This window comes from Hyperolius riggenbachi, chromosome 2 (genome assembly GCF_040937935.1).
Source record: "Hyperolius riggenbachi isolate aHypRig1 chromosome 2, aHypRig1.pri, whole genome shotgun sequence".
In the NCBI taxonomy this organism is placed as follows: domain Eukaryota; kingdom Metazoa; phylum Chordata; class Amphibia; order Anura; family Hyperoliidae; genus Hyperolius; species Hyperolius riggenbachi.
Genome location: NC_090647.1, coordinates 9025422 through 9039227, shown reverse-complemented (window position 1 = coordinate 9039227; position 13806 = coordinate 9025422). Strand labels below are relative to the sequence as shown.

The following is a 13806-nucleotide window of genomic DNA, read 5'->3' as shown; positions in this document are numbered from 1 at the left end:
AAGGGTGAGGGTGAGAGAGTAGCTGTGACACCGTGAAGAGTGAGGGTAAGAGAGTAGCTGTGACACCGTGAAGAGTGAGGATGAGAGAGTAGCTGTGACACTGTGAAGAGTGATGGTAAGAGAATAGCTGTGACACCATGAAGGGTGAGGATGAGAGAGTAGCTGTGACACTGTGAGGAGTGAGGATGAGAGAGTAGTTGTGACACCATGAAGGGTGAGGGTAAGAGAGTAGTTGTGACACTATGAAGAGTGAGGGTGAGAGAGTAGCTGTGACACTGTGAAAAGTGAGGGTAAGAGAGTCGCTGTGACACTATGAAGAGGGAGGGTGAGAGAGTAGCTGTGACACTGTGAAAAGTGAGGGTAAAAGAGTAGCTGTGACACTATGAAGAGGGAGGGTGAGAGAGTAGCTGTGACACTGTGAAGAGTGATGGTAAGAGAGTAGTTGAGACACTATGAAGAGGGAGGGTGAGAGAGTAGCTGTGACACTGTGAAGAGTGATGGTAAGAGAGTAGCTGTGACACTATGAAGAGGGAGGGTGAGAGAGTAGCTGTGACACTGTGAAGAGTGATGGTAAGAGAGTAGTTGTGACACTATGAAGAGGGAGGGTGAGAGAGTAGCTGTGACACTGTGAAAAGTGAGGGTAAGAGAGTAGCTGTGGCACTATGAAGAGGGAGGGTGAGAGAGTAGCTGTGACACTGTGAAGAGTGATGGTAAGAGAGTAGCTGTGACACTATGAAGAGGGAGGGTGAGAGAGTAGCTGTGACACTGTGAAGAGTGATGGTAAGAGAGTAGCTGTGACACTATGAAGAGGGAGGGTGAGAGAGTAGCTGTGACACTGTGAAGAGTGAGGGTAAGAGAGTAGTTTTGACACTATGAAGAGGGAGGGTGAGAGAGTAGCTGTGACACTGTGAAAAGTGAGGGTAAGAGAGTAGCTGTGACACTATGAAGAGGGAGGGTGAGAGAGTAGCTGTGACACTGTGAAGAGTGATGGTAAGAGAGTAGTTGTGACACTATGAAGAGGGAGGGTGAGAGAGTAGCTGTGACACTGTGAAGAGTGATGGTAAGAGAGTAGTTGTGACACTATGAAGAGTGAGGGTAAGAGAATAGTTGTGACACTATGAAGAGTGAGGGTGAGAGAGTAGCTGTGACACTGTGAAAAGTGAGGGTAAGAGAGTAGCTGTGACACTATGAAGAGTGAGGTTAAGAGAGTAGTTGTGACACTATGAAGAGTGAGGGTGAGAGAGTAGCTGTGACACAGTGAAGAGTGATGGTAAGAGAGTAGTTGTGACACTATGAAGAGTGAGGGTGAGAGAGAGTAGCTGTAACACCATGAAGAATGAGGGTGAGAGAGAGTAGTTGTGACACCATGAAGAGTGAGGGTGAGAGAGTAGCTGTGACACCATGAAGAGTGAGGGTGAGAGAGAGTAGCTGTGACACCATGAAGAGTGAGGGTGAGAGAGTAGCTGTGACACCATGAAGAGTGAGGGTGAGAGAGAGTAGTTGTGGCACTATAAAGAGTGAGGGTGAGAGAGAGTAGCGGTGACACCATGAAGGATGAGGGTAAGAGAGTAGTTGTGACACCATGAAGAGTGAGGGTGAGAGAGTAGCTGTGACACCATGAAGAATGAGGGTGAGAGAGAGTAGTTGTGACACCATGAAGAGTGAGGGTGAGAGAGAGTAGCTGTGACACCATGAAGGATGAGGGTAAGAGAGTAGTTGTGACACCATGAAGGATGAGGTAAGAGAGTAGTTTTGGCACCATGAAGAGCAAGGGTGAGAGAGTAGCTGTGACACCATGAAGAGTGAGGGTGAGAGAGAGTAGCTCTGACACCACGAAGGATGATGGTGAGAGAGAGAGTAGTTGTGACACCATGAAGAGTGAGGGTGAGAAAGTAGCTGTGACACCATGAAGAGTGAGGGTGAGAGAGTAGTTGTGACACCATGGAGGATGAGGTAAGAGAGTAGTTTTGGCACCATGAAGAGTGAGGGTGAGAAAGTAGCTGTGACTCCATGAAGAATGAGAGTGAGAGAGAGTAGTTGTGACACCATGAAGAGTGAGGGTGAGAGAGTAGCTGTGACACCATGAAGAGTGAGGGTGAGAGAGTAGCTGTGACACCATGAAGAATGAGGATGAGAGAGAGAGTAGCTGTGACACCATGAAGAGTTAGGGTGAGAGAGAGTAGTTGTGACACCATGAAGAGTGAGGGTGAGAGAGTAGCTGTGACACCATGAAGAATGAGGGTGAGAGAGAGTAGCTGTGACACCATGAAGAGTTAGGGTGAGAGAGAGTAGTTGTGACACCATGAAGAGTGAGGGTTAGAGAGTAGCTGTGACACCATGAAGAATGAGGGTGAGAGAGAGTAGCTGTGACACCATGAAGAATGAGGATAAGAGAGAGAGAGTAGCTGTGACACCATGAAGAGTTAGGGTGAGAGAGAGTAGTTGTGACACCATGAAGAGTGAGGGTGAGAGAGTAGCTGTGACACCATGAAGAATGAGGGTGAGAGAGAGTAGCTGTGACACCATGAAGAATGAGGATGAGAGAGAGTAGTTGTGACACCATGAAGAGTGAGGTTGAGAGAGAGTAGCTGTGACACCATGAAGGGTGAGGGAAAGAGAGTAGTTGTGACATCATGAAGAGTGAGGGTGAGAAAGTAGCTGTGACACCATGAAGAGTGAGGGTGAGAGAGTAGTGGTGACACCATGAAGGATGAGGTAAGAGAGTAGTTTTGGCACTATGAAGAGTGAGGGTGAGAAAGTAGCTGTGACTCCATGAAGAATGAGGGTGAGAGAGAGTAGTTGTGACACCATGAAGAGTGAGGGTGAGAGAGAGTAGCTGTGACACCATGAAGGATGAGGGTAAGAGAGTAGTTGTGACACCATGAAGAGTGAGGGTGAGAGAGTAGTTGTGACACCATGAAGAGTGAGGGTGAGAGAGTAGCCGTGACACCATGAAGAGTGAGGGTGAGAGAGTAGCTGTTACACCATGAAGAATGAGGGTGAGAGAGAGAGTACCTGTGACACCATGAAGAATGAGGGTGAGAGAGAGTAGCTGTGACACCATGAAGAATGAGGGTGAGAGAGTAGTTGTGACAGCATGAAGAGTGAGGTTGAGAGAGTGTAGTCGTGACACCAAGAAGAGTGAGGGTGAGAGAGAGTAGTTGTGACACCATGAAGGGTGAGGGTAAGGGAGTAGCTGTGACACCATGAAGAGTGAGGGTGAGAGAGTAGCTGTGACACCATGAAGAGTGAGGGTGAGAGAGAGTAGTTGTGACACTATAAAGAGTGAGGGTGAGAGAGAGAGTAGCTGTCACACCATGAAGGATGAGGGTAAGAGAGTAGTTGTGACACCATGAAGAGTGGGGGTGAGAGAGTAGCTGTGACACCATGAAGAATGAGGGTGAGAGAGAGTAGTTGTGACACCATGAAGAGTGAGGGTGAAAGAGAGTAGCTGTGACACCATGAAGGATGAGGGTAAGAGAGTAGTTGTGACACCATGAAGGATGAGGTAAGAGAGTAGTTTTGGCACCATGAAGAGTGAGGGTGAGAAAGTAGCTGTGACTCCATGAAGAATGAGGGTGAGAGAGAGTAGTTGTGACACCATGAAGAGTGAGGGTGAGAGAGTAGCTGTGACACCATGAAGAGTAAGGGTGAGAGAGTAGCTGTGACACCATGAAGAATGAGGATGAGAGAGAGAGAGTAGCTGTGAAACCATGAAGAGTTAGGGTGAGAGAGAGTAGTTGTGACACCATGAAGAGTGAGGGTGAGAGAGTAGCTGTGACACCATGAAGAATGAGGGTGAGAGAGAGTAGCTGTGACACCATGAAGAGTTAGGGTGAGAGAGAGTAGTTATGACACCATGAAGAGTGACGGTGAGAGAGTAGCTGTGACACCATGAAGAATGAGGATGAGAGAGAGAGAGTAGCTGTGACACCATGAAGAGTTAGGGTGAGAGAGAGTAGTTGTGACACCATGAAGAGTGAGGGGGAGAGAGTAGCTGTGACACCATGAAGAATGAGGGTGAGAGAGAGTAGTTGTGACACCATGAAGAATGAGGATGAGAGAGAGTAGTTGTGACACCATGAAGAGTGAGGTTGAGAGAGAGTAGCTGTGACACCATGAAGGGTGAGGGAAAGAGAGTAGTTGTGACATCATGAAGAGTGAGGGTGAGAAAGTAACTGTGACACCATGAAGAGTGAGGGTGAGAGAGTAGTTGTGACACCATGAAGGATGAGGTAAGAGAGTAGTTTTGGCACTATGAAGAGTGAGGGTGAGAAAGTAGCTGTGACTCCATGAAGAATGAGGGTGAGAGAGAGTAGTTGTGACACCATGAAGAGTGAGGGTGAGAGAGAGTAGCTGTGACACCATGAAGGATGAGGGTAAGAGAGTAGTTGTGACACCATGAAGAGTGAGGGTGAGAGAGTAGTTGTGACACCATGAAGAGTGAGGGTGAGAGAGTAGCCGTGACACCATGAAGAGTGAGGGTGAGAGAGTAGCTGTTACACCATGAAGAATGAGGGTGAGAGAGAGTACCTGTGACACCATGAAGAATGAGGGTGAGAGAGAGTAGCTGTGACACCATGAAGAATGAGGGTGAGAGAGTAGTTGTGACACCATGAAGAGTGAGGTTGAGAGAGTGTAGTCGTGACACCATGAAGAGTGAGGGTGAGAGAGAGTAGTTGTGACACCATGAAGGGTGAGGGTAAGGGAGTAGCTGTGACACCATGAAGAGTGAGGGTGAGAGAGTAGCTGTGACACCATGAAGAGTGAGGGTGAGAGAGAGTAGTTGTGACACTATAAAGAGTGAGGGTGAGAGAGTGTAGCTGTGACACCATGAAGGATGAGGGTAAGAGAGTAGTTGTGACACCATGAAGAGTGAGGGTGAGAGAGGGTAGTTGTGACACCATGAAGAGTGAGGGTGAGAGAGAGTAGCTGTGACACCATGAAGGATGAGGGTAAGAGAGTAGTTGTGACACCATGAAGGATGAGGTAAGAGAGTAGTTTTGGCACCATGAAGAGCGAGGGTGAGAGAGTAGCTGTGACACCATGAAGAGTGAGGGTGAGAGAGAGTAGCTGTGACACCATGAAGGATGAGGGTGAGAGAGAGTAGTTGTGACACCATGAAGAGTGAGGGTGAGAAAGTAGCTGTAACACCATGAAGAGTGAGGGTGAGAGAGTAGTTGTGACACCATGAAGGATGAGGTAAGAGAGTAGTTTTGGCACCATGAAGAGTGAGGGTGAGAAAGTAGCTGTGACTCCATGAAGAATGAGGGTGAGAGAGAGTAGTTGTGACACCATGAAGAGTGAGGGTGAGAGAGTAGCTGTGACACCATGAAGAGTAAGGGTGAGAGAGTAGCTGTGACACCATGAAGAATGAGGATGAGAGAGAGAGAGTAGCTGTGACACCATGAAGAGTTAGGGTGAGAGAGAGTAGTTGTGACACCATGAAGAGTGAGGGTGAGAGAGAGTAGCTGTGGCACCATGAAGAGTTAGGGTGAGAGAGAGTAGTTATGACACCATGAAGAGTGAGGGTGAGAGAGTAGCTGTGACACCATGAAGAATGAGGGTGAGAGAGAGTAGCTGTGACACCATGAAGAATGAGGATGAGAGAGAGAGAGTAGCTGTGACACCATGAAGAGTTAGGGTGAGAGAGAGTAGTTGTGACACCATGAAGAGTGAGGGTGAGAGAGTAGCTGTGACACCATGAAGAATGAGGGTGAGAGAGAGTAGCGGTGACACCATGAAGAATGAGGATGAGAGAGAGTAGTTGTGACACCATGAAGAGTGAGGTTGAGAGAGAGTAGCTGTGACACCATGAAGGGTGAGGGAAAGAGAGTAGTTGTGACATCATGAAGAGTGAGGGTGAGAAAGTAGCTGTGACACCATGAAGAGTGAGGGTGAGAGATTAGTTGTGACACCATGAAGGATGAGGTAAGAGAGTAGTTTTGGCACTATGAAGAGTGAGGGTGAGAAAGTAGCTGTGACTCCATGAAGAATGAGGGTGAGAGAGAGTAGTTGTGACACCATGAAGAGTGAGGGTGAGAGAGAGTAGCTGTGACACCATGAAGGATGAGGGTAAGAGAGTAGTTGTGACACCATGAAGAGTGAGGGTGAGAGAGTAGTTGTGACACCATGAAGAGTGAGGGTGAGAGAGTAGCCGTGACACCATGAAGAGTGAGGGTGAGAGAGTAGCTGTTACACCATGAAGAATGAGGGTGAGAGAGAGTAGCTGTGACACCATGAAGAATGAGGGTGAAAGAGAGTAGCTGTGACACCATGAAGAATGAGGGTGAGAGAGAGTAGCTGTGACACCATGAAGAATGAGGGTGAAAGAGAGTAGCTGTGACACCATGAAGAATGAGGGTGAGAGAGTAGTTGTGACACCATGAAGAGTGAGGTTGAGAGAGTGTAGTCGTGACACCATGAAGAGTGAGGGTGAGAGAGAGTAGTTGTGACACCATGAAGAATGAGGGTGAGAGAGTAGTTGTGACGCCATTAAGGGTGAGGGTGAGAGAGAATAGTTGTGACGCCATGAAGGGTGAGGGTGAGAGAGAGTAGTTGTGACACCGTGAAGGGGAGGAATACATGTTTGTCACTTACTTATCTGAGCCGTGCCGAGGTGGATGCAGACGGCCAGACACACCAGGGTGAGGAGGTATCTCATCATCTTCTTCATGGTCTCTGCAGGAAGACACAGCACAGATCAGAAGAGGCCTCGTACATCCCGGCCATAAATGCCAAATCAATACCCCGCAGTGTTCTCATCACTGGCAGACAGTGAGAGTGGCCAGGGGGCATATTCACTAACGTCAACAAAATCACGATGTGCAACTGGCGTAGAGCATATAGCGCAACTTGTGTTATCTAGGTAACGTGCGCAATGCTAGTGCGACACAATTTATACAAGACACGTAAAATGCGTTGAACTAGCAATGCACATATTACCCAGCTGCAGTATCAGTGTGCGCAATGTCAGGTGCGTAAATATCGATAATACTGCCATGCGCTGTGTGTGCACGGTCCCTCTACCAGCATTCAGTGCATTTCTTCTTATTATTGTATTGGCATTGTCACACACCCCTGTCCCCCTGTCACACAAGTCACAGCTGCACATAGATTGTCCAGCATACAGGACCACAATCTGTATACCAACCAGCTGAGAGCTGGGTGACCAGAGAACAGGGGTTGTATATACACAATCAGCTGACTTGTCACCACGTGACTTATACAGGTGCAGGGCACAATATCTGTACAGTAATGTTCAGAGGCGGGTTTCAGCTGTTTATAACTCAGATCAGGGGGAGTAGCCTTAAGGCCCCATTCACACTAGAGCGTTTTGCCGGCGATTTCGGCAAAACGCTCAAACACTAGCGCTTTTGAAAGTGCTAGTGTAATAAAACCCTATGGGCCCATTCTTACTTGGGCAATTTTCGCTAATCGCCGCAAATCGCCCAAAATCGCTAAACAGAAACGCGTAGCCTGCAACATTTTCAGGCGATTTCCCAAATATCGCGTTTCAGTGCTATAGAAGCGCAAAACACGATCGCGGAGACATCGCTGCACTGTCCAGTGATTTTTCCACATGAAATCGCAGAAAAATCACTCTTGCAAAACGCAGACAAAAATCGCCAGCGTTTTGCAAACGCGAGTGTGAATGGGCCCTTAAGAAAGCATCTCTGAGCTCCTGATACAATGAGCTTTACTTCCCCGGGGCTTCCTCCAGCCCCTGGCAGCCGACATGTCCCTCGCCACAGCTCCTGTGTCCCGGGAACCCCTCCGTTTCCAATGCCGACCTCACAGAGGAGATTCCGGGACCCCGGAGCCGTGGTGAGGGCTATGTCGGCTCCTAGCGGCTGGAGGAAGCCCCAGGCAAGTAAAGCTCATTTTTTGTAGGAGCTCGTATGTTTCCTTGATGATTATCCATAGATGATTATCATATAATTTATTAGAGAGGTTCTGTGGAGGGTTAGTAAAAAACAAAAATGACACTTATCTGTGGCTTCTATCAGCTCCCTGTCATGTCCTGCGCCGTCCTCCTCCGATCATCCGTTCCCCACCGCCGATCCCGTTAGGGCCGGATTTAGGCCTAGGCCATGGCCTAGGGCACCACAGGAGCAAGGGCACCAAAGCAGCAGGCTAAGCTGGTGCAGCATTTGTAAGCTTGCAAATGCTGCAATGCAGGGAGATCAGGCAAGCGCCTGACTGCGGTACTCTGCTGCTAGCTGCCTGTGCAGCAGCCACCTTGCTTTCTGTGCACGTTGGCATTACGGCCGGTGGCTATGGACTTGGGCAGCATTGGAGACGGAAAGGAAGAGGAAGCTTCTGTACTGGAGACGAGTGGAGAAATGAGTGACACTGGTGGCTGCTGCGGTGTGAAGGTGAGCTGGCTACCTATACTGAAAGGGGGGGGGGGAGGATTAAGGGAGTCATCTGGCTACCTATACTGGAGGGAAAGGGGGGAGGAGTCATCTGGCTACCTATACTGAAAGGGGGGGAGGGATTAAGGGAGTCATCTGGCTACCTATACTGGAAGGAAAGGGGGGAGAAGTCATCTGGCTACCTATACTGGAGGGAAAGGGGGGAGGACTCATCTGGCTACCTATACTGAAAGGGAGGAGGGATTTAGGTAGTCATCTGGCTACCTATACTGGAGGGAAAGGGGGAGGGGTTATCTCGCTACCTATACTGGAGGTAAAGGGGGAGGGGTTATCTCGCTACCTATACTGGAGGGAAGGGGGAGGAGTCATCTTGCTACCTATACTGGAAAGAAAGGGGGAGGAGTCATCTTGCTACCTATATTGGAGGGAAAGGGGGAGGAGTCATCTCGCTACCTATACTGGAGGGAAAGTGGGAGGAGTTATCTGGCTACCTATACTGAAGGGGGGCGGCTGGTGACAGCGGCCTTGGGCGGTAAAGAGTACAAATCCGGCCCTGGATCCCGTCCAATTATTCGTCTAACAAGACAAATAGTGCGCGCTCCCGCTCACGTCTCCGGGACAGGAGCAGTACAAGGTTTTGTGTACGTGCAGTAAGCTCCCGGAGACGGGAGCGGGAGCGCACACGCGTGTGGCCATGGTCTAGAGGAATAATTAGACTGGGACCGGCGGTGGGGAACGGAGAATCGTAGGAGGACGCCGCAGGACATGACAGCTACAGGGGGCTGATAGAGGAATAATTAGACCGGGACCGGCGGTGGGGAACGGAGGATCGTAGGAGGACAGCGTGGGACATGACAGCTACAGGGGGCTGATAGAGGAATAATTAGACCGGGACCGGCGGTGGGGAACGGAGGATCGTAGGAGGACGGCGCAGGACATGACAGCTACAGGGGGCTGATAGAGGAATAATTAGACCGGGACCGGCGGTGGGGAACGGAGGATCGTAGGAGGACGGCGTAGGACATGACAGCTACAGGGGGCTGATAGAGGAATAATTAGACCGGTACCGGTGGCGGGGAACGGAGGATCGTAGGAGGATGCCTCAGGACATGACAGCTACAGGGGGCTGATAGAGGAATAATTAGACCGGGACCGGCGGTGGGGAACGGAGGATCGTAGGAGGATGCCTCAGGACATGATAGCTACAGGGGGCTGATAGAGGAATAATTAGACTGGGACCGGCGGCGGGGAACGGAGGATCGTAGGAGGACGGCTCAGGACATGACAGCTACAGGGGGCTGATAGAGGAATAATTAGACTGGGACCGGCGGCGGGGAACGGAGGATCGTAGGAGGACGGCGCAGGACATGACAGCTACTGGGGGCTGATAGAGGAATAATTAGACCGGGACCGGCGGTGGGGAACGGAGGATCGTAGGAGGACGGCGCAGGACATGACAACTACAGGGGGCTGATAGAGGAATAATTAGACTGGGACCGGCGGTGGGGAACGGAGGATCATAGGAGGACAGCGTGGGACATGACAGCTACAGGGGGCTGATAGAGGAATAATTAGACCGGGACCGGCGGCGGGGAACGGAGGATCGTAGGAGGACAGCGCAGGACATGACAGCTACAGGGGGCTGATAGAGGAATAATTAGACCGGGACCGGCGGTGGGGAACGGAGGATCGTAGGAGGACAGCGTGGGACATGACAGCTACAGGGGGCTGATAGAGGAATAATTAGACCGGGACCGGCGGTGGGGAACGGAGGATCGTAGGAGGACGGCGCAGGACATGACAGCTACAGGGGGCTGATAGAGGAATAATTAGACCGGGACCGGCGGTGGGGAACGGAGGATCGTAGGAGGACGGCGTAGGACATGACAGCTACAGGGGGCTGATAGAGGAATAATTAGACCGGTACCGGTGGCGGGGAACGGAGGATCGTAGGAGGATGCCTCAGGACATGACAGCTACAGGGGGCTGATAGAGGAATAATTAGACCGGGACCGGCGGTGGGGAACGGAGGATCGTAGGAGGATGCCTCAGGACATGATAGCTACAGGGGGCTGATAGAGGAATAATTAGACTGGGACCGGCGGCGGGGAACGGAGGATCGTAGGAGGACGGCTCAGGACATGACAGCTACAGGGGGCTGATAGAGGAATAATTAGACTGGGACCGGCGGCGGGGAACGGAGGATCGTAGGAGGACGGCGCAGGACATGACAGCTACTGGGGGCTGATAGAGGAATAATTAGACCGGGACCGGCGGTGGGGAACGGAGGATCGTAGGAGGACGGCGCAGGACATGACAACTACAGGGGGCTGATAGAGGAATAATTAGACTGGGACCGGCGGTGGGGAACGGAGGATCATAGGAGGACAGCGTGGGACATGACAGCTACAGGGGGCTGATAGAGGAATAATTAGACCGGGACCGGCGGCGGGGAACGGAGGATCGTAGGAGGACAGCGCAGGACATGACAGCTACAGGGGGCTGATAGAGGAATAATTAGACCGGGACCGGAGGCGTGGAACGGAGGATCGTAGGAGGACGCCGCAGGACATGACAGCTACAGGGGGCTGATAGAGGAATAATTAGACCGGGACCGGCGGCGGGGAACGGAGGATCGTAGTAGGACGCCGCAGGACATGACAGCTACAGGGAGCTGATAGAGGAATAATAAGACTGGGACCGGCGGTGGGGAATGGAGGATCGTAGAAGGACGCCGCAGGACATGACAGCTACAGGGGGCTGATAGAGGAATAATTAGACCGGGACCGGCGGCGGGGAACGGAGGATCGTAGGAGGATGCCGCAGGACATGACAGCTACAGGGGGCTGATAGAGGAATAATTAGACCGGGACCGGCGGTGGGGAACGGAGGATCGTAGGAGGACGGCGTAGGACATGACAGCTACAGGGGGCTGATAGAGGAATAATTAGACCGGTACCGGTGGCGGGGAACGGAGGATCGTAGGAGGATGCCTCAGGACATGACAGCTACAGGGGGCTGATAGAGGAATAATTAGACCGGGACCGGCGGTGGGGAACGGAGGATCGTAGGAGGATGCCTCAGGACATGATAGCTACAGGGGGCTGATAGAGGAATAATTAGACTGGGACCGGCGGCGGGGAACGGAGGATCGTAGGAGGACGGCGCAGGACATGACAGCTACTGGGGGCTGATAGAGGAATAATTAGACCGGGACCGGCGGTGGGGAACGGAGGATCGTAGGAGGACGCCGCAGGACATGACAGCTACCGGGGGCTGATAGAGGAATAATTAGACCGGGACCGGCGGCGGGGCACGGAGGATCGTAGGAGGACGCCGCAGGACATGACAGCTACAGGGGGCTGATAGAGGAATAATTAGACCGGGACCGGCGGCGGGGAACGGAGGATCGTAGTAGGACGCCGCAGGACATGACAGCTACAGGGAGCTGATAGAGGAATAATAAGACTGGGACCGGCGGTGGGGAATGGAGGATCGTAGGAGGACGCCGCAGGACATGACAGCTACAGGGGGCTGATAGAGGAATAATTAGACCGGGACCGGCGGCGGGGAACGGAGGATCGTAGGAGGATGCCGCAGGACATGACAGCTACAGGGGGCTGATAGAGGAATAATTAGACCGGGACCGGCGGTGGGGAACGGAGGATCGTAGGAGGACGGCGTAGGACATGACAGCTACAGGGGGCTGATAGAGGAATAATTAGACCGGGACCAGCGGTGGGGAACGGAGGATCGTAGGAGGACGGCGCAGGACATGACAGCTACAGGGGGCTGATAGAGGAATAATTAGACTGGGACCGGCAGCGGGGAACGGAGGATCGTAGGAGGACGCCGCAGGACATGACAGCTACCGGGGGCTGATAGAGGAATAATTAGACCGGGACCGGCGGCGGGGAACGGAGGATCGTAGGAGGACAGCGCAGGACATGACAGCTACAGGGGGCTGATAGAGGAATAATTAGACCGGGACCGGCGGCGGGGAACGGAGGATCGTAGGAGGACAGCGTGGGACATGACAGCTACAGGGGGCTGATAGAGGAATAATTAGACCGGGACCGGCGGTGGGGAACGGAGGATCGTAGGAGGACGGCGCAGGACATGACAGCTACAGGGGGCTGATAGAGGAATAATTAGACTGGGACCGGCGGCAGGGAACGGAGGATCGTAGGAGGACGCCGCAGGACATGACAGCTACCGGGGGCTGATAGAGGAATAATTAGACCGGGACCGGCGGCGGGGAACGGAGGATCGTAGGAGGACAGCGCAGGACATGACAGCTACAGGGGGCTGATAGAGGAATAATTAGACCGGGACCGGCGGCGGGGAACGGAGGATCGTAGGAGGACAGCGTGGGACATGACAACTACAGGGGGCTGATAGAGGAATAATTAGACCGGGACCGGCGGTGGGGAACGGAGGATCGTAGGAGGACGGCGCAGGACATGACAGCTACAGGGGGCTGATAGAGGAATAATTAGACTGGGACCGGCAGCAGGGAACGGAGGATCGTAGGAGGACGCCGCAGGACATGACAGCTACCGGGGGCTGATAGAGGAATAATTAGACCGGGACCGGCGGCGGGGAACGGAGGATCGTAGGAGGACGGCGTAGGACATGACAGCTACAGGGGGCTGATAGAGGAATAATTAGACCGGGACCGGCGGTGGGGAACGGAGGATCGTAGGAGGACGGCGCAGGACATGACAGCTACATGGGGCTGATAGAGGAATAATTAGACTGGGACCGGCAGCGGGGAACGGAGGATCGTAGGAGGACGCCGCAGGACATGCCAGCTACCGGGTGCTGATTGAGGAATAATTAGACCGGGACCGGCGGCGGGAAACGGAGGATCGTAGGAGGACGCCGCAGGACATGACAGCTACAGGGGGCTGATAGAGGAATAATTAGACCGGGACCGGCGGCGGGGAACGGAGGATCGTAGTAGGACGCCGCAGGACATGACAGCTACAGGGAGCTGATAGAGGAATAATTAAACTGGGACCGGCGGTGGGGAATGGAGGATCGTAGGAGGACGCCGCAGGACATGACAGCTACAGGGGGCTGATAGAGGAATGATTAGACCGGGACCGGCGGCGGGGAACGGAGGATCGTAGGAGGATGCCGCAGGACATGACAGCTACAGGGGGCTGATAGAGGAATAATTAGACCGGGACCGGCGGTGGGGAACGGAGGATCGTAGGAGGACGGCGTAGGACATGACAGCTACAGGGGGCTGATAGAGGAATAATTAGACCGGGACCGGCGGTTGGGAACGGAGGATCGTAGGAGGACGGCGCAGGACATGACAGCTACAGGGGGCTGATAGAGAAATAATTAGACTGGGACCGGCAGCGGGGAACGGAGGATCGTAGGAGGACGCCGCAGGACATGACAGCTACCGGGGGCT

General features: G+C 52.6%; 1 protein-coding gene across 1 annotated transcript in view; it reads right to left on the bottom strand.

Annotated features, from left to right (window-relative positions):
* LOC137544567 (uncharacterized) overlaps positions 1–5368 on the bottom strand; it is a 24983-nt gene extending 19615 nt beyond the window's left edge. The window contains exon 1 of the mRNA XM_068265667.1: positions 4534–5368. Within this exon, the coding sequence (XP_068121768.1) occupies positions 4534–5368 (835 nt within the window). The remainder of the gene's footprint in view (positions 1–4533) is intronic.
* Between the last annotated feature and the right edge of the window lie 8438 nt (positions 5369–13806).